Source organism: Peromyscus maniculatus, chromosome 14 (assembly GCF_049852395.1).
Source record: "Peromyscus maniculatus bairdii isolate BWxNUB_F1_BW_parent chromosome 14, HU_Pman_BW_mat_3.1, whole genome shotgun sequence".
Lineage (NCBI taxonomy): Eukaryota > Metazoa > Chordata > Mammalia > Rodentia > Cricetidae > Peromyscus > Peromyscus maniculatus.
In genome coordinates this window covers 79,668,631-79,690,596 of record NC_134865.1, presented here as the reverse complement: position 1 = coordinate 79,690,596, position 21,966 = coordinate 79,668,631, and the positions used below count along the sequence as shown (strand labels likewise).

The following is a 21,966-nucleotide window of genomic DNA, read 5'->3' as shown; positions in this document are numbered from 1 at the left end:
ACAGTTTCCGGTTCTCTGGTATGGTGTCCAGGCCCAGGAACCTTCCGGCCCCAGACCTTACAGTCCTGGGCTGCGGTTCCCCAGCCGGACCCCTTCCGACCTCCACCGTTGTTGCCACTGGGCTAGCCCTCCTGGCTGCCTGTGCACACTTCCTCCTGTCCTAGGGTGGTGGATAGGATGCTGGAAGGACCAGTTGGTACAGCTGGTATGGGTTATAGGCTGTGGCTGGACCTAGATGCTAGGCTACCCAGCCACCTTGCTAGGGCTGTCAGTATTTGGGGGATGGCATGTTACAAGTATAGCAGTAACCACTGTCTGGCAATAATTTCTTTCCTTGTCAGTGTCTGTGTGTCCATGTCTGTGTATGTGTGTCCCTGTGTGTGTGTGTGTGTGTGTGTGTGTGTGTGTGTCTATGCCCATGTCTGTGTCCATGTGTGTGTGTCTGTGTATATGTGTTTTGTCACCCCTATATTCCTCAGTTTTTGTGTGTGTGTGTGTGTGTGTGTGTGTGTGTGTGTGTGTGTGTGTGTGTGAGAATATGTGCTTAACTTCTGTCTTCCATGGTGGCGATGTTGGCCTGCGTCCGAGTCCTCTGATTTTCTAATCGTTCATCTGGGCACCCGGAAACTCCAGTGCTGTAGGGCTGTGCCTGGTGAGGATGACCACAGCCCGGCTGCCGGCAGAGGGCTGGAGGAAGCTTGGCACGGTGGCAGAGGGAAAGCTGTGCAGAAGAGCCGCAGGTTTTTCATATGGAAATGTGAAATAATGGGGTGATTAAATAGAGCTGTATATTAAAGTACATCTGACATCAGAATTACCATAATGTGCTGTAGCCTTAGGCTGAGTACTTTATTTGCCATCTGCGTCGGCCCAAAATCCCCCGGGGAAGCGCTAAAATATTCTGAATAAACTCAGCTCCGGTTCTTATTGAGAGTAAAATACCATTTGTGGCACGTCGTATTGATTCGTCTTAATTGTGGTGCAAAAAAGAGCAGTCACCGGCTGATGACTTTTGTGCTTGGTGACAAGCTGGCTGGAGTTACTCTTACACTGTAGTTGGTTAACCTGGGGAGATTGGCGCCCGGGCCCAGGTGGGCACCTGGGCTGCAGCAAAGAGCCCTAAGACCACTCCTGTCCCTGCCCCGGGCTGTGGGCACAGCTGTGGGGGGGGGGTGGGAATATGGAGGAAGAGGGGCAGAGGGAATTCATACATGTCCTGTGTGAGCCCCACCCCCCTGCACCCAGCCTGTCATCTCCTTAGCCACACAGCAGCACTGACACCACCTCTGAGCAAGAGGAGCCGTTTGCCTCAAGCTTCTCTCTGGGGTTAGAGAGACACGCTGCATACCGAAGGAAGCAGAATGGAGAAAGGGGGGGCACCTGCCCAGACCAACCCGAGTCTTGCTGGTCCCTACTCAGTGGCTGTGGAATATAATGTGTACCTTAACCCTTGGGGGAGGAGCGGGGGTGGGGGGGAGAGCTGGGGTGGTGATGCTTACAAAATGCATTAAAGATAAAGGAGTCGTCGGGGGTAAGCACTCTGTGATCCACATGGCGTTCCCCCCATTCATAAGGTCCAGTTTTTACCCTATAATTGCCTATCATTATACACAATTTAAATATTCAAACATTCTCCACAAACCCTGGGCTAGCATGTTTTTATTACAAATTCAGAACAAGGGAATAACCTTTAACTTCAGAGACAAATGAGACAAATTTACAAGTGCGGATCTGCTGTTTTCTCGCGCTTTATCAATCCCCGTGGACCGGCACACTTTCGCTATAACACCACTCAGAACAATATACATATATTACGACTTGTTTGTAGTGTGTCGGTAATGAGTCCCCTCTGCATTAGCTAACCTATATAACTCGGCGTTGAGGCTCTCCATAACGTCAATTATCTCCTCAGAGCTAAACGTACAGTCCATTAAAACGAGATTTACTGCCCTGGCCATACTTCTTGGGGTAGAAAGTGGAAATTTTTGTGGATTTAAGGAAAGGAAGGACGGATAGAGAGTTTCCTGGGAAGGAAGCCATGACACATGAGGTCCTGTGTCACCTAGGAGGGAAGGGAGTCCCCTGGGGTGCAGTCCCGCTGCCACGAGAGAGTACGAGGTGCACATGTGGCCGTTCCCACACACCTCCAGTGGCTCCCTGCCTTCACGATTTGTTGCCTAAATTCACTGCCTTTTGGCCATTAAGTGCTAAGTATGGTTTGCCAGTTTCTGGCACATTCTCTACCCAACTCCTGTTCCAGAGCTCTTGAAAAACCCACACTGAGTGGGGGTGGCATGGAGGTGACACAGCCACTCAGATGAATGTGTCCATCAGCACCTCAGGTCTCACAGGAGGGGGCTGAGGATCGCACAGTTGGCGAAGCTCTTGCTTGCAAGCCCGGGGACCCGCCTTTGATCCCGAGAATCTGTGTGGGAAAAAAAGCCAAGCATGGTGGCGTGAGCCTGTGATCTCAGGACCGGGGAGGCCAAAACAGGCCGTTCCCTAGAGCTCTCTACCCAGCCAGCCAGTCCAGCCTGTTTAGTAAACTCCAGACCAGTGAGAGACCTCATCTCAAAACAAAACAGAGCAAATCCAAGAGGGATGGCTCCTGAGAAATAGCATCGTAGGTGGCTTCCGCACACACACACTTCGACCACCTCTCCCTGCACCCTTGCACCGGCCTACACAAGCACACACGGGCACATATCCTCACACACATGAAGAAAAACCCCCTGGAGAAGTGCTGGCATGGTTCAGAGAAGCCCACGATGTGCAGATATCAAGGGATCTGCATCCCGCGTCTTCTGCATCCTGCCCTCCCCACTCTTCATGTCTGTCACAGACACCGGTGTTTTCACCCTACTCGGAGGATATACCTCTCGGTCAGCGATTTCTCTTTGTTTTGGAGCTGGGTGGCTGTTTCCCCGAGCCTGACACTGCACACCTGGTCTGACCACAAATTCGAACGGTTGAAATAAAGGCTGTGTGGGGACAGGACGGGTGCATGGTGCCTGCAGCTGAAGCCCCTGTTCCATTTAGCCTAGACCACCCTGGTCCCGAAGGTGTGCATTCCTGGTTCTCAGCTCTCCAATGAGACATTTGCTGGGGATAATCGACCTGCCGGAGAGACTGAGAGAGAGCCACCTCCTACGTTAGAGGCCTTCACAGATTGGTCTGAAGTTCCATTTTTATTGTCGTCCCCACATTTGGGAGGGTGGAGGGGGCATCCAGTTGGAAACTGTCCAAGGGCTTTGCCTGCGTTCTTTGCTGTAGTGAGATTTTTGCCTGACAAAACAGCTCTTGACTTGTAAAGGCCTTGAGTATAGGCTTGAAGACACTTGTGTTTTTACTATGACCGTTTTCACTGAGATGTTTAGAAGTTGGAATTTATCTCTGGCTAAGGCTTTTTTTTTTTTTTTTTTTCTTCCACACATTTTTCAGTCTCTCCTCAGATGGGCTCCAAACCTCATCTAGAGGTCCACCTCCAGTATTTCCTCTCTTTGCATAGAGGGTATCATCTCCATGCTTTGTGCACTTACTTTCCTCCGCTGGCCTGTCCTTTCTCTCATTTCTAAAGTCAACGTTAGGGTGTCCTCCGAGGGTCTCCCCCAGGGCTCCCAAGTTGCCAGGACTCACTCTTCATTAGGGACCAGTGGCTTGAACCCTTGCTGGAAATCCCATAACCACCAGCGTCTTGCTGGACTGTAGCTCCATGAAGGCAGCCCTTCACCCCATGTCTGGATGCTCAGAGATCCTGGCTCACAGTGCTTTACACTTCTGTGGGGTGTAGAGAGCCAGAGGGTTGGCCCAACTCAAGGATAAAGGGTGCCTGGGAGTTGCTGGCAACATTTGCATAAAGCTACAGTTTCTGGGTTTCCAGACATAGTGTGACCTGGGAGATGGAACTCCTGGGGACAGACTAATCCTAACATTCAGCATTTAGTGTGGTTTGGTTTGGGAGGCTGAGTGGGTGGGTGGGGCCAGCCCTCCATCCCAGGCTTTGGAATGCAAAACTTCTGGATTCCATGAGGGTGTCTGTGGCTTCTCCCACTTCCCTCTCCTCCAGCAGGCAGAGCTGTGTCTTCCATCATGGCTGCCTGTCCTACACCTAGGTGCGCTCACGAAGTTTATCTTGCAGGCCCGTCTCTCCCTCATCTCAGCACCCCTGGTTCTCTCAGGTCTGGCTTGAATATCACCCCTAGACACCCTCCCCCCCATCTTCCTGCCTCTTCCCTCCCATATCTCTGAAGTCCTTTAACAGCTTTGGCTCAGCCTGACAATATTCTGGGTCTAATACTTAACCGACCATCATGCCCATACCCCAACCCGTGGCCTCCTGGAGGGGAGGGAAACAAGACTCACTCACATTTCCAGTAAGACTTGGCTGTTGAGAGGACTGTGTGGCGGTTGGTTTGCCACTGTGGTGGCGGTGGTAAGTACAGAGCTTTTCCTCCCGGGGTGAGTTAACACCTGGTAGATGAAGCCACATGGTCATCTTTGCTGCACTGGTCCCATGCGGGGGGAAGAGAGTAAGATTTTCTCACCATCCCACCTCTTTCTTCTTGGCTCTTTTCTGCACTTGAACCCTTACCACTGGGCTTCCCTGCCTGTCCAGCTGTCTGGTGTTCGCTGGCGTAGGTAGACTGACTGCATTGAGTGGTCCAGGCCCCTTTCCGGGCCGGTGACAGAAGGACTGGCACTTCTGTTGTGGTGAGGGGGGGGGGCAGCTAGCTGTGAATAAGGACACAAAGTGAACCCAGGGCAGGCAGATCTGAGTGTGAATTCTGACTTTTCCAGTTAACAGGCTGTGAGACTACGGGGCCCACTCGCCCCGTGACAGGATTTGCTTTCTTTTTCCTAAGGGGTTTGGGCCCAAACTCTTCTTCGCATGACTCAGAGCTAACCAGGCCGAGGTCAAAGAATGAGGCTTCAGCTCAGTGACCAGCATAAAGTAGGGCTGACAACGCGAGGAAACACACAGTTGGGGAAACGGAGGACCGACATTCCGTGAAACCTGGTGGTGACACTCTCTGCGGCACAGACCACGGCAAAACACACAGACTATGGTGATGGGTGCAGGGCATGCATTTTCTATGTTTCCTGAGTTGCCTGCTGTGTTCCCAGGAAGTACAGGATAAGGGACTCCCCCCCCCCCCCCCCCCCCCCCCCCCCCCCGGTCTTGGGCCGTTTACCACCAAAAACAACCCCCGCAAGGCGTCTCCTTTTCTTACGAGAACCCCGAGCTTCCTTGATGTCCGTCAGCTTGACTGCAGTGTCAAGTCTGAAGGCCACAGGAGCTCTGTTTGCAAAGGCCAAGGACGTGTCCCAGGCTGCAGCGAACGGCAGGACCACAGCGCACAGACATTAAAGCTCTCATTAGGACTGTAAACACCGTGTGTGTGTGTGTGTGTGTGTGTGTGTGTGTGTGTGTGTGTGTGTGTGTGTGTGTCGTGTTCCCAGCTTGGAATCCAGCCACAAGATGGAGTCTACGTAGACAGTCCGAGGCCAGTCATCACGTGCCTGCATTGTCGTTATTTTCTTCTGTACGTGGTCACGTGTGCAGTTCTTATGGGCGTGTGGGACAGAGCCAGTGTGACGCAGGTTCTAACCCCCAATGCGGGCAAGGGCATGGATCTTCTATTAGGACCCTAAATGTTCCCCCAGCACCGCTCATACAGCCCTGTGTTTCTGTTTGCGTGCGCGTGTGTATGTGTGTGTGTGTGTGTGCATATGTGTTAGAGGCCAGAGGACAACCTCAGATATTATCTCCTTCTCAAACTTTTCTCGACAAGCAAATTGCCAAGTAGGCTAGGCTAACTGGTGTATGGGCTTCTGGGCTTCTGGGAGTCTCCTGACTCTGCTTCCTCACGCTGGATTCCTAATGAGCATCCTTATGTCTGGATATTTCGTCAAACGTGAGTTCTGGGAATTGAACTCAGATCTTTCGAGGCAAGCTCTTGCCTCCCCAGTTCCATCACTCACACATTTCACAAGGTTACCCTCAGCTCCCCTGGACTGTGAGCTGTGTGCATCTAGCTGCTGGAGGAGTACCAAGCACATCCAGGGGATCCAGTCCCTGAATGAAAAGTCTATGCTGTGATTGTCCTCAGCCGACAGGAAGAACTTACAGGTTTATTCTGACCTGTCTATTCCAGTTCCCACTGTTTGAGCTCTTGTGTGCTGGGACTGACAGACAGCGAAGAGGCCCAGGCTCTGTGTATTTGCCCATGGCTGTCTGAAGCACAGACCAAAGAGGATTCCAAGGTTTGCAGGGAGAGCAAACGCATAGATGGACCTGTGTGTTAGACTGAGGCCATCACGAAGTACCAGCGAGCATCCATAGTCCCCCACAGCCACCACGGTGTCACACCCTTCTGTGGCTCACTTGTGGATCTACTCCATTCTCATGAGCTAATCTGCACGGATTCATTTACCACCAGGATAACCTAAAGCAACACATCTTGACTTCCGTTCGCACATAAGCTGGAATGGAAGGTAAAATATCAAGACACAGGTCCCTCCCTACCCTTTCCCTAGGTTAATGAGCTCTGGACCCTTCTCTCTTGAGTAGCTTTTATCTTGACAGTGTACCACATAGGCACTGCCACTTGCCCGCTGTGGGACACCAGGCAGATGGCCTTATCTCTTCCAGCCCTCAGTTTCCTCGCCTGTGAAACAGCGCTGTTGGGCAGGTTGTGCTTTCTGAGCCCCGGGAAGGTTGCGTGAGGCCCCTGGTGTACTGAACTCATCCCTGGCTCATGGTACAGGTTTCCTACTGTCTGTTGTGACCTCCGTCATCCCACCGCTCGACTTTCCGCCTCCCGGGGCTGAGGTCTGATTGAGTGAATTGGGAACCGGCAGGATGCTTGTGGATTTATAGATGACCATAAACACTCCAGGAGCCCAGCTGACATTTTTCTCTCTGACGTCATGAAAGAGGAAATGGTTTTTTTTTAAATTTATTTTGGTGCTGGGAGATTTGAGGATTGGATCCAGGGCTCCATGCATGCTAGGCAAGTGCTCTAGCATTGGAATACACCTCCAGCTCAGGAGGCAATGTTTAAGTGCACATGGGACCTAGATGTCACCTGAGTAATAGTTCTACTTATTGCCACTGGGGAGCTGTGGAGACAGAATCTTAGCAGTTGCTGACTGGCCAGGGTGGAGGGTGGTGGTGGTGGGGCTGGGGGGGTTGGTAAGTGATGAGGCAAAACCAGCCTTCAGCTTGGGTGCTGGATGAGAAGGATCCCTGAGAGGCATCCAGGGATAAAACTTCCTGTCCAAAGTTCAGCCATTTCAGTGTCATGTGGCCCCTTCAATAGGTCCTCCAAGTAGCACATGCTGTAGGCTCTCTGGCTCTGTCAAATGGCTCCCTTGTTCCAGCTTAGGGTGAAGGTCCAGTGGAGGCTGTTCAAGGACAATCAGTGCCCTTCCCTGAGAGAGCACTGTTATTGTGAAACTGACCTCTACACATTCAGGAAGGGTGACAGACCCTGTGGTTGGCAGGTGTTGCTGGGAGGGCCGTTGGGGTCCAGTACAGGGCTTGGGAAGACGGTGAGGGTGCGGCCCTGCCACTTCCTGGCTATGACTTGATTCTCTGAACTGCATGCTAGCATGATTAGGATCCTCACCTGGCTTCCCTCAGAGGCCGCGGTGAACGACGATGGCATGTTCTGAGGCAGCGAAGACGCCCAGCTGCTGTGCCGTGCTTTGTGGCCCGCTGAGGGGTCCAGGAGGCCCGGACTGGTTCCCCTGCTTGGACAGAAGTGTCCTTCAACATTTGTAGATTGCTCTCTGGAGTTGCTGTTTTTCTGGCAAGATGCATTACAATTCATCCTGGCCTTATTACCAACAGTTACACCAAAAGGCATCCCGGAAACACCCATAGCTGTGTACAAGGATGGGTGACTAAACCCAGAAGGTGTCAGGTCTACTGCCACATCTGCACAGCAGAGCACAGTTCACAGAAGCAGGCAGGACCTCACTGCCTCCAACCACCCCCTCCCCCCCAGGAGGCAGGTGTAGTCTTTCTGTTTTAGTGACTGGGAATGAAGGCTCAGAGAAGTGACGCCACTTGCTTGGTTACACCCTTGAGTGAGCAAAGCACATGTGTTAAGTGATGCTCCTCTGTGTGGGGGCCTCTTGTACAGACCTGGGGTAGCATTCTGCATCTGAAAATGCGAAGACAGTCTCTTGGTAGCTGCAGGAACAGAGAAGCTTAGTGTGTGCTCTAGAGATCTAGGAAAGCAAGGAGGCGGGAAGCACGGAGACGTGGCGGAGCCCTGGGTTCTGAGTTGCTCCGTGTGATTCGGTGAGACAAGCGCAGCTGGCATGTCTAGGTCTGTAGGCCAGGGCTGGTGCTTCTGAAGTAACCTGGACCCAGCAGGTGGGATCTTTAGCAAGCAGCCGCACCAGGGGATCCTTTCCGGTCCGTGAGCAACACAGCCACGTCCTCCTGCAGGACATCTGCCAGGACACCTATGTGAGGTGGCTGTGAGCTGGAGGAGGAGGTGGCAGTGAGGAAAAGTTTGGGATGAGCCGAGGCCAGCCCTGAGTCAGAAGCCAACTGCTAAGGCTGTCCTGCCATGTTGAAAAACCAGCCATCTGTGAGTGTGCCGCGTCTATAAAACACTCCGTTCTTGAATAGAAAGATGTTCCAAGTGGCTCGTCAAAGACTCTCTGACATTGTTCAGTTCTTAAAAGTGAGCAACCCCATGCTCAGGACTATTTCGAGGCAAGAGAGAGCCATGAGGTCATCATATGGAAATGAACATTTTATTTTAAAAAAGAAGGGGGTGGCTGGAAAGAGGGTTGTCTAGTGGGGGGCCTTCAAGCGGGGAGATTTTTATTTTCTCCTTCGGGTGCTGGGGAGGCTGCTGCCTACAGTGAACCTTGGGGTTCTGTGGAGGGACATTTAGGGGCTCCAATAAAGATAGCTCTCACCCCGGGGTGACAAATGGCCCTGAAATCTGTATGACTTGAGGAGTAAGCGGCCCTCCTTCTCCTTACAGTTAACTATGGAGGTGACATCCACCCGCACACACCTTCAAGAAGTATCCGAGTTTTTCGGGCATGTACTGCCTTGCTTTTTTTTTTTTTTTTTTTTAATTAATGTAATCAGTTATTTTGGCTACCTAATCAGTTTTGGACTTATGTATTTGTTGGCTAGCTGAATTTCTTGATTGCTGGCTGTAGAACAATCTAGAAAATGTGTGGTCACCAGATAAAGAGGCAGGAAGTGCTTCAGAGCTACTTGAGGAAATGGAGACGCTGAGAAGAGATGGGGCCCAGCTTAAGAACACCCCAGGCCTCAGCAGCCTTGTGCCATAAATCCATTACTTAGAGTGGATGGGGCCCAGAGAAGGGTACAGAAACAACCGTTGATTTGATACGGGACCTCCTAGGACATGGTACTTCATTTGTGTTAGTAGCTCCAAAGTGTCTGAAAGGGACTTGTATTTACCTTCTTATGAAATACACACACACACACACACACACACACACACACACACACGATGTGAGGAGGAGTCTAAACCTGTCTTCTGGCCAGCTCCATGTGAACTGTCTGAGGCAAGGCTTCCTGTCCTTCAAGCACATTAGCTAATAAGCCTAGATGGGGAGTGGGGTGGGGTCAGGACTTCGGGAGGCACTATTCCTCTGTTAGGCCCTGATCGTGGGCATCATGGCTGGCCAGGCCTTGTGAAACCAGGCTAAGACAGAAGACCCCCGTTAGGAGTCCTGTGTAGAGTACAGACCCATGCAGACATGCTGGGACACCTGGAGAGAGCAAATAGGCTCTGCTCTCCGGGGTTGGTGTTTTCGTTTTTCTGTTTGTTGTTCGTTTTGCTGGAGGGGCTGGTGCTGAAGATTGTACCTAGGACCTCATGTATGCTAGGCAAGCACTCTACCATTGAGCTGTATCCTCAGTGCTCCTGCAGCAGTTTAAAAATATGGAGGGAGGCCTGGAGAGATGGCTTTCCGTAAAGGTATGCCATGTAGGTGTGAGGACCCAAGCCCAATCTCTAGAATACACATAAAAACCGAGGGGTGGAGCCATTACAGTCTCGGTGCTGGGAGGTGGGCAGAGGAGGATCTCTGGGGCATACTGGCCGGAGGCTCAAGCCTAACCTGTGAGCCCCAGTTCTCAAAAGAGATAAGATGGCCCCTGATAAGGAATGATACCTGACGTTGTCCCCTTGCCCCCACATTGCGTGTGTGCATACATGCTTACCTATCTGCACACAGGAATACAGATGTGCAGCGCAATGAGGCCGAACTTCAGGATTTTGTTTTTGTTTTTTTTTAATTTCTCTGCTTTACTACCTACCACACCAGACCCACAGACACACTATCAGGGGATAGTGGGATAATCCCTACCTTGCAAAAGCATGTCTCGGATTCCAGTGCTGCTTGCCCTGGGCCTGCTGGTGCCATGGTCCAAAGGAATCTCAATCCTACCCCAGGATGGCATAGTACTTTTTCTTTTTCTTTTTCTTTTTTTTTTTTGGTTTTTCACAGGGTTTCTCTGTGTAGCTTTGCGCCTTTCCTGGAGCTCACTTGGTAGCCCAGGCTGGCCTCGAACTCACAGAGATCCGCCTGGCTCTGCCTCCCGAGTGCTGGGATTAAAGGCGTGCGCCACCAACACCCGGCTTGGCATAGTACTTTTCTGTGGACCATGGCCCACTAGCAAGCCTGTCTTGGAGAGGTGCACCCTGGAAACTGAGGCCAAGGCGGACTTCAGAACATACGTACACAGCGAGGGATGCAGCCTCCTAGGATGTGGCATTAGCTGGTGGAGAGTGAGATGCTGTCTACCCAGGATTATGGATGTTCCAGGACAGGCTGGGGTAAGCAAAGACGAGGGCCTGTCTGCTGTGAGGTATGGTAACTGTTCATGTTTGGCTTTGCTGGGGAGTTTGAAACTTCTGACTTAGTGTCAGCATTAGTATCTTTTTTGATACAGGCAAGTTTAAACAGAGGAGAGGGTCTTTTCAAGACTGAGGTTGCCATACTTTGTGCCAGGTCTGGAATGAGAGGCCTGTTCTTACCCCTCTGAGCCGCTGCATCCGATGAAGGCAGACAGGCCTGTCCACGCCTGTCTTACTCATCTAAGGCATTAGGAAGGTTCTGGCAGGCAGAATGTGGCCTCACACTGAGGTCAACAGCTCCAGACAAAAGGTTCAGCCTCCATCTTGAGACTGCACTAGTGAATGACAAGTACGTGGTGTTTTGGCTCAGGGCCACGAGTGTCCACAACCATTTGTGACTGATGTCACCCGAGCCAGTGGTAACAAATCAGCACGTGTGGCTGTTCGTCCTGACTGCTGTCACATTTGGCGGTCTCCTTCCATTCCTTTGTCTTCTGGCAGAAGACATCGGACTACTCTTTTAGGCTGGAGTCCCATCCCCCACCTCCTGCCCTTCTAGGGGACTGTGGAGCTGATTTCCACACTGTGGGAGTGTGGGAGGCCACAGGTGAGGGTGGCTTTCACAGAACAGCAGACTTTGGAACTGTGTTAGTCTTGCTTCACATATCTGGGTTTCTATTGGACAGTATTTTCTGCACAGATGCTGGCCCGTGAAACAGAAATTTCCTGTGGCTAAAATCTCAAATGTAGGCAAGGTACCTGGATGTCTATCGCTAGCAGCTGGGAACGGAATGTAAGGGCAGGCATTCTACCGCAGAGCTTCATAGCGATTTCTGTTTAAAAAAAAAAAAAAAAAAAAAGTTAAGTTTGTAAAGCAATGGCGTTAGTAGTCCGCAAGGGGAGGCTGAGGTGGACTAATTTTTATCCCAGAGGAGATATTTGATGACATGTATTCCTTTCTGTTTGCACCACTGGAGGGTGGGGATATTGGCATCTACTATGTGGAATCCCTATACCTCCTTTTCACCCCAGCAATGAGTTATGAGGGTGGGGTCTACATGTCAACAGTGACTGAGTCAAAAATCCTGGTCTAGATGGTGTGGGGGTGAGGCTTATTATCCTGGCTCTTTTACATAATGTAGCCGTTGTCACTGTCTCTCCTCTGGTCCCCAAAATGATTAAAGTAAGAACGCTTTTAGGGGGAGCAAAGTCAGGCCCATTGAATGCAAGCTACTCCCTGGTGACCTGGGGCTTTCTCATAGATCCTGTTGTCCACTGCATCCGGGTCGACGCAGTGAGGCCTGTCCACTATTAGGCCGCAAAAGCGACTCTCTGGTGTCCCGGGGCCTTTTCATAGATACCATTGTTCCCTGCCATCTGGGTGGTTGCAATGAGGCCTGTCTACCCTTCGGCTGCACAAGTTGACTCCAAGGACTCCCAGGGAGTGCTCATAGATCTTGTCCTCTGCCTTGTGGGCAGACCCAGTTGAGGCCTGTCCACCCCGTGGCCACCCCGGCTCCATGCAGCTGCTCACACTCTGCCTTTCTCCTTCGTGTTTCCCCAGGTAAAGATGAGCCTTCCAGCTACATTTGCACAACATGCAAGCAGCCCTTCAACAGCGCTTGGTTCCTGCTGCAGCATGCGCAGAACACGCACGGCTTCCGCATCTACCTGGAGCCCGGGCCAGCCAGCAGCTCGCTCACGCCCAGGCTCACCATCCCGCCTCCGCTTGGCCCCGAGGCCGTGGCCCAGTCCCCACTCATGAATTTCCTGGGGGACAGCAACCCCTTCAACCTGCTGCGCATGACGGGCCCCATTCTACGGGACCACCCCGGCTTCGGCGAGGGCCGCCTGCCAGGTACGCCGCCGCTCTTCAGCCCACCGCCGCGCCATCACCTGGACCCACACCGCCTCAGTGCAGAGGAGATGGGGCTCGTGGCCCAGCACCCCAGTGCCTTCGACCGAGTCATGCGCCTGAACCCCATGGCCATAGACTCTCCCGCCATGGACTTCTCGCGGCGGCTGCGAGAACTGGCTGGCAACAGCTCCACGCCGCCGCCCGTGTCCCCAGGCCGTGGCAACCCTATGCACCGGCTGCTGAACCCTTTCCAGCCCAGCCCCAAGTCCCCGTTTCTCAGCACGCCACCGCTGCCACCCATGCCTGCGGGCACGCCGCCACCGCAGCCTCCCGCCAAGAGCAAGTCGTGTGAGTTCTGCGGCAAGACCTTCAAATTCCAGAGCAATCTCATCGTGCACCGGCGCAGCCACACGGGCGAGAAGCCCTACAAGTGCCAGCTGTGCGACCACGCGTGCTCGCAGGCGAGCAAGCTCAAGCGCCACATGAAGACGCACATGCACAAGGCGGGCTCGCTGGCTGGCCGCTCGGATGACGGGCTGTCGGCTGCCAGCTCCCCAGAGCCAGGCACCAGCGAGCTGCCTGGCGACCTCAAAGCGGCCGATGGTGACTTCCGACACCATGAGAGCGACCCATCGCTGGGCCCCGAACCCGAGGACGACGAGGACGAGGAGGAGGAAGAAGAGGAACTGCTGCTGGAGAATGAGAGCCGGCCTGAGTCGAGCTTCAGCATGGACTCGGAGCTGGGTCGTGGTCGAGAGAATGGAGGCGGTGTGCCAGGTGTGGCTGGTGCGGGTGCTGCAGCCGCGGCGCTGGCAGATGAGAAAGCGCTGACACTGGGCAAGGTGATGGAGGATGCGGGGCTTGGCCCAATGCCACAGTATGGGGAGAAGCGTGGCGCCTTCCTGAAGCGTGCAGGTGATGCGGGTGACACCGGTGCTGGTGGCTGCGGGGATGCAGGTGCACCGGGCGCGGTGAACGGGCGTGGTGGGGCCTTCGCACCGGGCACAGAGCCCTTCCCAGCACTCTTCCCACGCAAGCCTGCACCGCTGCCCAGCCCCGGGCTTGGTGGCCCAGCACTGCACGCGGCCAAACGCATCAAGGTGGAGAAGGACCTGGAGTTGCCGCCTGCTGCGCTCATCCCGTCCGAGAACGTATACTCGCAGTGGCTGGTGGGCTATGCTGCTTCACGCCACTTCATGAAGGACCCGTTCCTGGGCTTCACGGACGCGCGCCAGTCGCCTTTCGCCACGTCGTCCGAGCACTCGTCTGAGAATGGCAGCCTCCGCTTCTCCACGCCGCCGGGGGACCTGCTGGATGGTGGGCTGTCTGGGCGCAGCGGCACAGCGAGCGGGGGCAGCACGCCTCACCTGGGTGGCCCGGGTCCTGGGCGGCCAAGCTCCAAGGAAGGCCGCCGCAGCGACACATGCGAGTACTGCGGCAAGGTCTTCAAGAACTGTAGCAACCTGACGGTGCACCGGAGGAGCCACACTGGAGAGCGGCCTTACAAGTGCGAGCTGTGCAACTACGCGTGTGCGCAGAGCAGCAAGCTCACGCGCCACATGAAGACGCACGGGCAGATCGGCAAGGAGGTGTACCGCTGCGACATCTGCCAGATGCCCTTCAGCGTCTACAGCACCCTGGAGAAACACATGAAAAAGTGGCACGGTGAACACTTGCTGACTAATGATGTCAAAATCGAGCAGGCCGAGAGGAGCTAAGCGCGTGTGCGGGGAGCAGCACGTGCATCTGTACAGTGTGACCATCGCCAACCATCACCAACGGGACCCGGTGACCGGACTGGCCTCTGTGTCCCCGGGGCCCAAGGGAGGCGGCAGTCCAACCTAACCTGTGTCTGCGAAGTCCTATGGAAACCTGAGGGTTGATTAAGGCAGTAAAGATTTAAAAAAAAAATTGTGGAGCCTTTTAACTGTGCAATAATTTCTGTATTTATTGGGTTTTGTAATTTTTTGGCATGTATGTGCAGGTACTTATTATTATTATTATTTCTGTTTAAATTCCTTTAAAAGATTTTGTTGGGTATCCATCCCTTCATTTTTTAATAACCCAGTAGTAGTTTGAGCAATGACTCGCAAGTGATGTAGAGGGAAGCTATCTTTTAAATTATAATTTTTGTGTGTGTGTGGGGGGGTGCTGCTTTTTTGAAATTTAAGCTAAGCATGTGTAATTTCTTGTCAAGAAGCCAACACTTAAATGACTTTTAAAGTTGTTTGCCTTTTCATCATTTACTTTTGTCCTGAAATAAAAAAAAAAGTGGCATGTGGGTTTTTTTGGGGGGGGTGGGGAGGTGGCTTTCAAAAACATTTTTTTTTTCCCTGGGAGGTGGATGTACAGCGGATTACAATCTTGAAAATTGTAGCACTTTGTTTTAGCATCGGATTGGAGACATAGCACTGATGTCCTGAGGTCCCAGAGACCTTCTCTGTGTGGAATTCAACTTTCCTGTCATGGAAGGAAAACTTGGAGGAAGGGGTATGTGGCAAGCAAGCTCCTCCCCTATTCGGGACCCTGAGAAACGTTTCTAGGTGACTCTAGGAACAGCCTCAGCACTTGGGCATCCCCAGGAGATACTGTCCTTTTCTGAGGAGCTTGGTGTGTCCTGGGAAGCTGCCTCTGTCCTTGCTTCGCTGTAGATTTGGCTGAGGGTACCTACTGGGTAGGCAGCGGTGGGCAGGGAGGAAGAAACTAACAATGTTCTTTCAGGCTTCTCTCAATGTGATGCTTCTCTCTCTCACACCCCCCACAGCCTACAGATAAACCCCGGGTGTCCATTGCTACAGCGGTTGGTAATTGACTGTGTCCCAAGCAGACAGCTGGCCCCGACCGGTGGACTAGGGAAGTTAGCTCCGGGGTCTCTCATCTAATGCTGGCAGTACTGTAGGGCAGGGGAATCTTGCCTGTTCTTTCTTGCTGGAGGAGCTGGGAAGAGTACCATCCAAGGTGCCCCACGCTGCTTCCATGTTTGTTTTTTTGTTTTTTGTTTTTGTTTTTGTTTTTTTTGTTTTTGTTTTTCCTTCCTCCAATTAGTTGGGACATACCATACATTGGACTTGTTCAGATTTGATGTTTGAATTCTGTTGACCCGCACTTTAAAGCTTTTGTTTGCATTTAAATTAAATGGCTTCTAAACAAGAAATTGCAGCATATTCTTATCTTTGGCCCAGAGGTGGGTTAAACTGTAAGGGACAGTTGAGATTGAGTGTCAGTATTGCTAAGCGTGGCATTCACAATACTGGCACTATAAAGAACAAAGTTAAATAATTTATTGGACAGTCTCTCTACTGCCGTTCAATTTGATGTGCGTGCCTTGAAAACTGATCTTCCTATTTGAGTCTCTTGAGACAAATGCAAAACTCTTTTCTTTTTTTTTTTTTTGGTTATGTTTTTTTGAGATGAAAAGACTTTAAAAAGTAAACAAGAAAAGTACATTCTTTAAAAACAAAGCCACATTTACTTTAAATTAAAAAAAAAAAAAATCCTGGTTGAAGATAGAGGATGTGAAAATGCCATAAGACCCAATCAAATGAAGAAGTAAGCCCAGCACAGCCCTGGACACCCATTAGCAGAATTGTTTTCAGCCCCTTTTGTTTTTGGGACAACGCTGCTTAGATGTGGAGTGGAGGCGATTTACTGCTGAATTAAAACTCAAGTGACGCAAGCTGATATCGTTGAATGAGAAAAAAGAACAAAACAAAACAACAAAAAAAAAAAACAACAAAATAATTCAGGAACAATGGCTAATTTTTTTTTCTAAATTTAAATTTAGTGCACTCTGTCTTAAAAATACGTTTACAGTATTGGATACATACAAGGGTAAAATAAATCGTGTGTATGTGTGTTGGAGCGATCTTTTTTATTTTATTTTATTTTCAAAGTTTGCTTAATAGGTTATACAGAAATGCCACAATGGCTACGTGTATATTGTTTTCTTTTGGTGACGGGGTTTTAGTATACATTATATATATTGAAATTTCTTGATTACTGTCAAAGTGGACCAGTATTTGTAATAATTGAGAATGCCTGGGCATTTTACAAAACAAGAAAAAAAAAAGTCCTTTTTCTTTTCCTTGAAACCGTTACAGTAAGTTTTAAATGGTGGGTCTATGAAATCTGTTCTGTCACAGTAACTGTAAAGTCGGAGTTTTAGTACATTTTTTTCTGCCTTGGGTGTTGAATTTTTATTTCGAAAACAAATGTATAGAAACTTGTATTTGGGGATTAAAAGGGGATTGCTACACCGTGTAGAAAAAGTATGTAGAAAAAAGTGCTTAATATTGTTACTGCTTTGCAGAAAAAAAAAATCACATTTCTGACCTGTACTTATTTTTCTCTCCCCCCCTCCCTCTGGAATGGATATATTGGTCGGTTCATATGATGTAGGCTCTCGCTGTATTTTTACTGGAGCTTGTAATTTTTTAACTGTAAGCTTGTCCTTTTAAAGGGATTTAATGTACCTTTTTGTTAGTGAATTTGGAAATAAAAAGAAAAAAAAACAAAAACAAACAGGCTGCCATAATATATTTTTTTAATTTGGCAGGATAAAATATTGCAAACAAAACAAAACAAAAAACAAACAAAAACCTCACTCACATTTGTATGTTAAGTCCTCTTGTACAGGAGAAAAAAAAGGGTTGTTTGACAACCTTCAAGAAAAAAAAAAGACACAAAAGGACAGAGTCCAATGCTTTGGTTCACAAGTCATCTTAGTTGTATATAGTCTGTCAGAATTGGCGTACTCAAAGAACTGTTGGCTTTGGGCTTTGACTGAAGGCCCGAACTTTGTATCAGGCCTCCTGGGTGCAGCCACAGCAGATCCCATGGGAAGTGCTTTATTTGTGTCAGTGGTGAAAAGAGCCATCCCTCTATAAGATGGTAGGTGTAGGGTGAGGGAGCAAGGTCACCTCCTTACTCTGCTCTGGCTACTGTGGCTGCTCCCTCGGCCCCCTGACCACCCTCCCGAGCAGAGAGAGAATCCACAGCTGCCTTCCTCCTTGAGCAAACCTGGATGGATCAAAGCTCCTCGAAGGAGCAGCTGGCCCCGGGGGAGCCTCTGCCACCGAGGCTGGTGCAGGCGGGACTGAGGAGGGCCCTGAAGGCAGATCCTTCTGTTCCATGGACAGTGTCTGCTCGCTTTCCTTCTCGGCTTCACTGCTTTCCTCTGCAGTTCCATTGGTTTCAGAATGGTGAGGGGCCTAGGATGAAGGAATTCTGTGCCTTTCCATCGTTCTCTCCTCCTGTGTTCCCTCCCCGCCCTCCTCCAGTCTCTGCCAACCCTCTCGCTGTTCATCCCATCTTTAATTTCCTACCCCCTCTTTGTCCCCTCTCCCCCAACACCCCCCCCTTTTTTTTTTGTAAAGCCGAGTAGCTTTAAGATAATAAAGTGGTTGTTTATTGGATGAGGGAATAATACACTTTTCACACATATCTATATCAGGAAGCCATTTTTTTTTTAATTTCAGGAAATGTAAGAAATCATCATTTCAGGTTATGAAAGCATGGCCGTGCATCTTTCCAGGCAGGTCCTTACTAAATGCAGAGTCTGCCTCACTGTTTCCCATTTGACTTGCCTTTGCACAGTTAAAGGATGGGGGCCAAGTGGGATGCCACGTGCCTCGGCCTCAGTGTCCCACAGCCTTGCCCCAAGGCCCAGGATGGCCCTGCCCTTCTGCTGCCCTGTCCCTCCGCTGCCCTGTTAGCTATCTGGGAGCCTCTGTGTGGTTCTCCTGTGCTCGTAAAAGCTAGCCAGCGCTCACCAGCTCACCTGTCACCAGAATGCCAGGACTAAGCCATCCTAAAGCACAAGGATTGTATGTCTCTGTCCACTGCAGAGAGAAGAGATTTTTGCTTCGCTTATCAAAGCGAAAACCAACCAACCAACCAACCAACCTCCCCGAAGCAGGTGACCCAGCCAAAGGGCTCTAGCGTGGGTGACCCAACCAACCTCAGGTCGGGTTCCACACTGCCACAACTTGACCCAAAGTTGCCCCCACATTGGAACCTGCCACTTGCCATTGGAGGGTCATCATGGGAAGGGGAGGGGAGAGGAGACTGGATTACTCTAATCAAAATGTGAACCCCGAGGTGACCAGCCTTCCACCTGGCCCTTCCGTCCGAGGTTTTGTGGAACGCAGGCCAATCCGTGACTTTGGTGCTCTCTCTGTGTCGGCCCTGCATAGCAAAGGCACATTGACTTCAGCTGTTTGCTTTTGTACTGGCGAGGCAAAATATTTTTATTACCTTTTCTATTACTTATCGTATGAGCTTTTGTTGTTTGCCTAGAGGGTTTGTCTCTTACAACAAGTTTGGAGCTATTTATTATTGCTTGGTATTTGTGCTCTGTTTTAAAAACAGGCACTAGTTTTTTTTAATTATGGATAAAATGTTGAGATGACAGGAGGTCATTTCAATACGGCTTAGTGAAATATTTATTGTTTCTTTTCTTCTCTGTACAAGGAATTGGGCCTCTTTTTTTTTCCCTTAATGTCACAATGTTGAGTTCAGCATGTGTCTGCCATTTCATTTGTACGCTTGTTCAAAACCAAGTTTGTTCTGGTTTCAAGTTATGAAAATAAATTGGGACATTTAACTTGATCTCCAAACCTTGTCTTTTTCTGTGTCTTTCAAAGGTGGGGAATGGACAGCTTATTTCTACGGGGGGCATTGAAGGTCTTTCTCCATTTCCCTTCTGACCTACACCTTAAGCCCGTGACCAGGAGGAGAGACAATACCTCCAGGAGGCAGCGAGGTTTGGAAAAGTTCTTGGCCCGGGCTATGTGCTATGTGTGCACATAGTGAGACCTTGTCTTTAAAAACAAAACAAAGTGAAATGAAAAAACAAAAAACAAAATGAAAAAACAAGTAATAAAACAAAAACAGAAAAAAAAAATGACTATCAAAAGTAGTTTAAGACAGCCAAAGATAATGTTGATCTTGACGGACATCCCATGCCACAACCTCTATTCAGGCATGGTCAAGCATTCTGTGGTGGATTTAATAGATGAAGCTTTGATTCGGAGAATTTCCGGTCACAGACAGACTCCCGAGCTCAGGCCAGTTCCAGGTTGAACCACATGAAATGACTTATAGTTATTTTGATTGAAAAAACAAACAAACAAACAAGCAAGCAAATGGCAGCGTTGCTGGTGTGCTTTGTAAGCTCAGCATTCTGAAAGCAGCAGCAGGGTATCGAGTTCGAGGCCAACCTGGTTTCCACTATGAGTTCTAGGCCAGCTTGGGGTACATAGCAAGATCAAGTATGAGAGAGAAATAAAGAGAAAGAGGAGAGGAGGAGAAGGAAGGAAAGAGAGAAGGAAGGCAAGGAGGAAGGTAGGCAGGCAGGTGCTCTCAGGAACTGGAAACCAGTGTACAGGACCTTGCCAGCGGCTCTGTACAGGTGCTTTTGGCTTTCCAAGTGCAGAATGAGGATTCTGGGCCAAACACCCTCTCTGACCGTTGCACAGGAGGATTCCCTTCCCTTCTCTTATGCTAGTTGTTAACACAGTGGAAGAAACTCGTTTTGGGGTTCACCAAAGTTAAGCCTTGCACAGTGAATGAGCCTTTAGCTTGGCTCTCCCAGGTTGAGTGAAGAGCAGCTGGATGGAGGAAGGCAGGCGTCTAGATATATCTGCATGGGTGTACTTACGATTTTCTCCATAAGCAAGGACCAGAGTCCACTTGAGCTACATGGGAAGAAGGAAGGTCCCCTGGGTTCTTGACCTGTTCTCTTCCTGACTTTCCTGATCTCAAAGGGACAAGGGGCTTTCACCTGAAATCACCCCGCCAGCCCTCAGGCTCTCATCATGAGCTGAGTACTGTGCTATAGTGTTCATGGGGAGCGGGCAATGAAAGGAAGTAGGGGCGCGTTATTGCCAAGGTGCTCTGTGGGTCCCACCTGCGGAGATTACAAGAGAACAAGGGTGGTGGTGCGCTTCTCTCCACCTATCTTCACCCCAAGCAAGTCAACAGCCTCCCCCAAACCTGTCACGTGACTGAACCAGAAGAATAGTTTGAACTGCTGCGTTGGAAGTGGCATGGAAAGTGAGGTCTAGAGCTTAAGGGATGAGAATTCTCAGGGAAGAAGTTTTCCTTTTCCATAGCCTTTCTGCCAGTCGGCTTAGAAACAGGCTTCCTCCAAGCCTTGGTGTTTCCTACCCAGAGACCTCTGCGGATATAGAGCTGAAATGCCCCAGCGTCTTCCGATAAGAACTCAACGGAGTGAGCTCTTTTTGGGGAAGGAGACACCCTCTTCTTTAAGCCACGGAAACAAATGGTTAGACTGAGCCACGGAAATTGCTCAGATGAGTAAGTGGACTAATGCTCACCAATAGCTGACTTACATGGACGGACTGAGGGCCATGGGGCAAATTGAGGATCAAGGGGAGCAATGGAAAGGTTTGACCCGTTTCCTACCAGTTTCCTTGATAACTGGTTTTACAATCTTGGGTCAGTCCCTTCCCCTTTCCAGGCCTCTGTTTCCTTATCTGTACAACAAAGGGTTAAGACAACAGGAAGGAACCATTTTTGTTTTCAGACAGAAAGCCCCTAAAGGGTGATGTGGGCTGCCTGGGCTTCAAACACTGAGAGTGAGAAAAAGCCTCAAGAACAGAACACCCCCACTTGCTAGTTGTGATTTGAAACTTTCCTCCATGACATAAATCATGGGGTCTCTGCAATTTCCAATCATCCCGTTGTGGTTTGGGGCATCTGTGAAGTTTCTGGACACCTCTAGTCACCCCATTCTGAGCTGCAAGGTCCAGCAATTAAAATGAGAAATTTTCCTTGTCTGCTTTGGAGATAAAACTAGATGAATGGGACTTTTTATGTTAATGTGATGGAAATACATAATGAATCTCATGTAACTTTCAAGCCAGGGAGGATGAAAACGCTGACTCTCTGTGCAGGTGAAGCCTGAGCCACTAATTGCCTGCCCTGAATATTCTTCAAAACGGCTTCATCGGATTCTGATTGCAAACCATCGAGGACGCTTAAAAGACGTCAAAACAGGCTGAACCCGGAAACCAATTTAATTCCCAAGCCAGGACTGAGCTGGATGTCACAAGTGGGAGCTCAAGGAGGTCTCTGGCTTGTCTTTTGCTCTTAAGAAGAGAAGCAGGATAAGGAGAATTTTTAGGACTAGGTAGTGTGGGCAACAAACGAAGGGGCGAAAAAGAGGGAGAGACAGATGAGCCGGTGGCAGGAGGGAAACTGGGCTGTTCCTTCAAG

At 50.2% G+C, this 21,966-nt stretch overlaps 1 protein-coding gene across 4 annotated transcripts in view; it reads left to right on the top strand.

Moving 5' to 3' along the window:
- The window catches only part of Bcl11b (BCL11 transcription factor B), a 91,815-nt gene extending 72,484 nt beyond the window's left edge, over positions 1-19,331 (top strand). For all 4 annotated transcript variants that reach the window (XM_006971698.4, XM_006971700.4, XM_006971697.4 and 1 more), the window contains one exon: positions 12,433-19,331. In XM_006971698.4, the coding sequence (XP_006971760.1) occupies positions 12,433-14,444 (2,012 nt within the window). In that variant the 3' untranslated portion in view covers positions 14,445-19,331. The remainder of the gene's footprint in view (positions 1-12,432) is intronic.
- Positions 19,332-21,966: the final 2,635 nt, after the last annotated feature.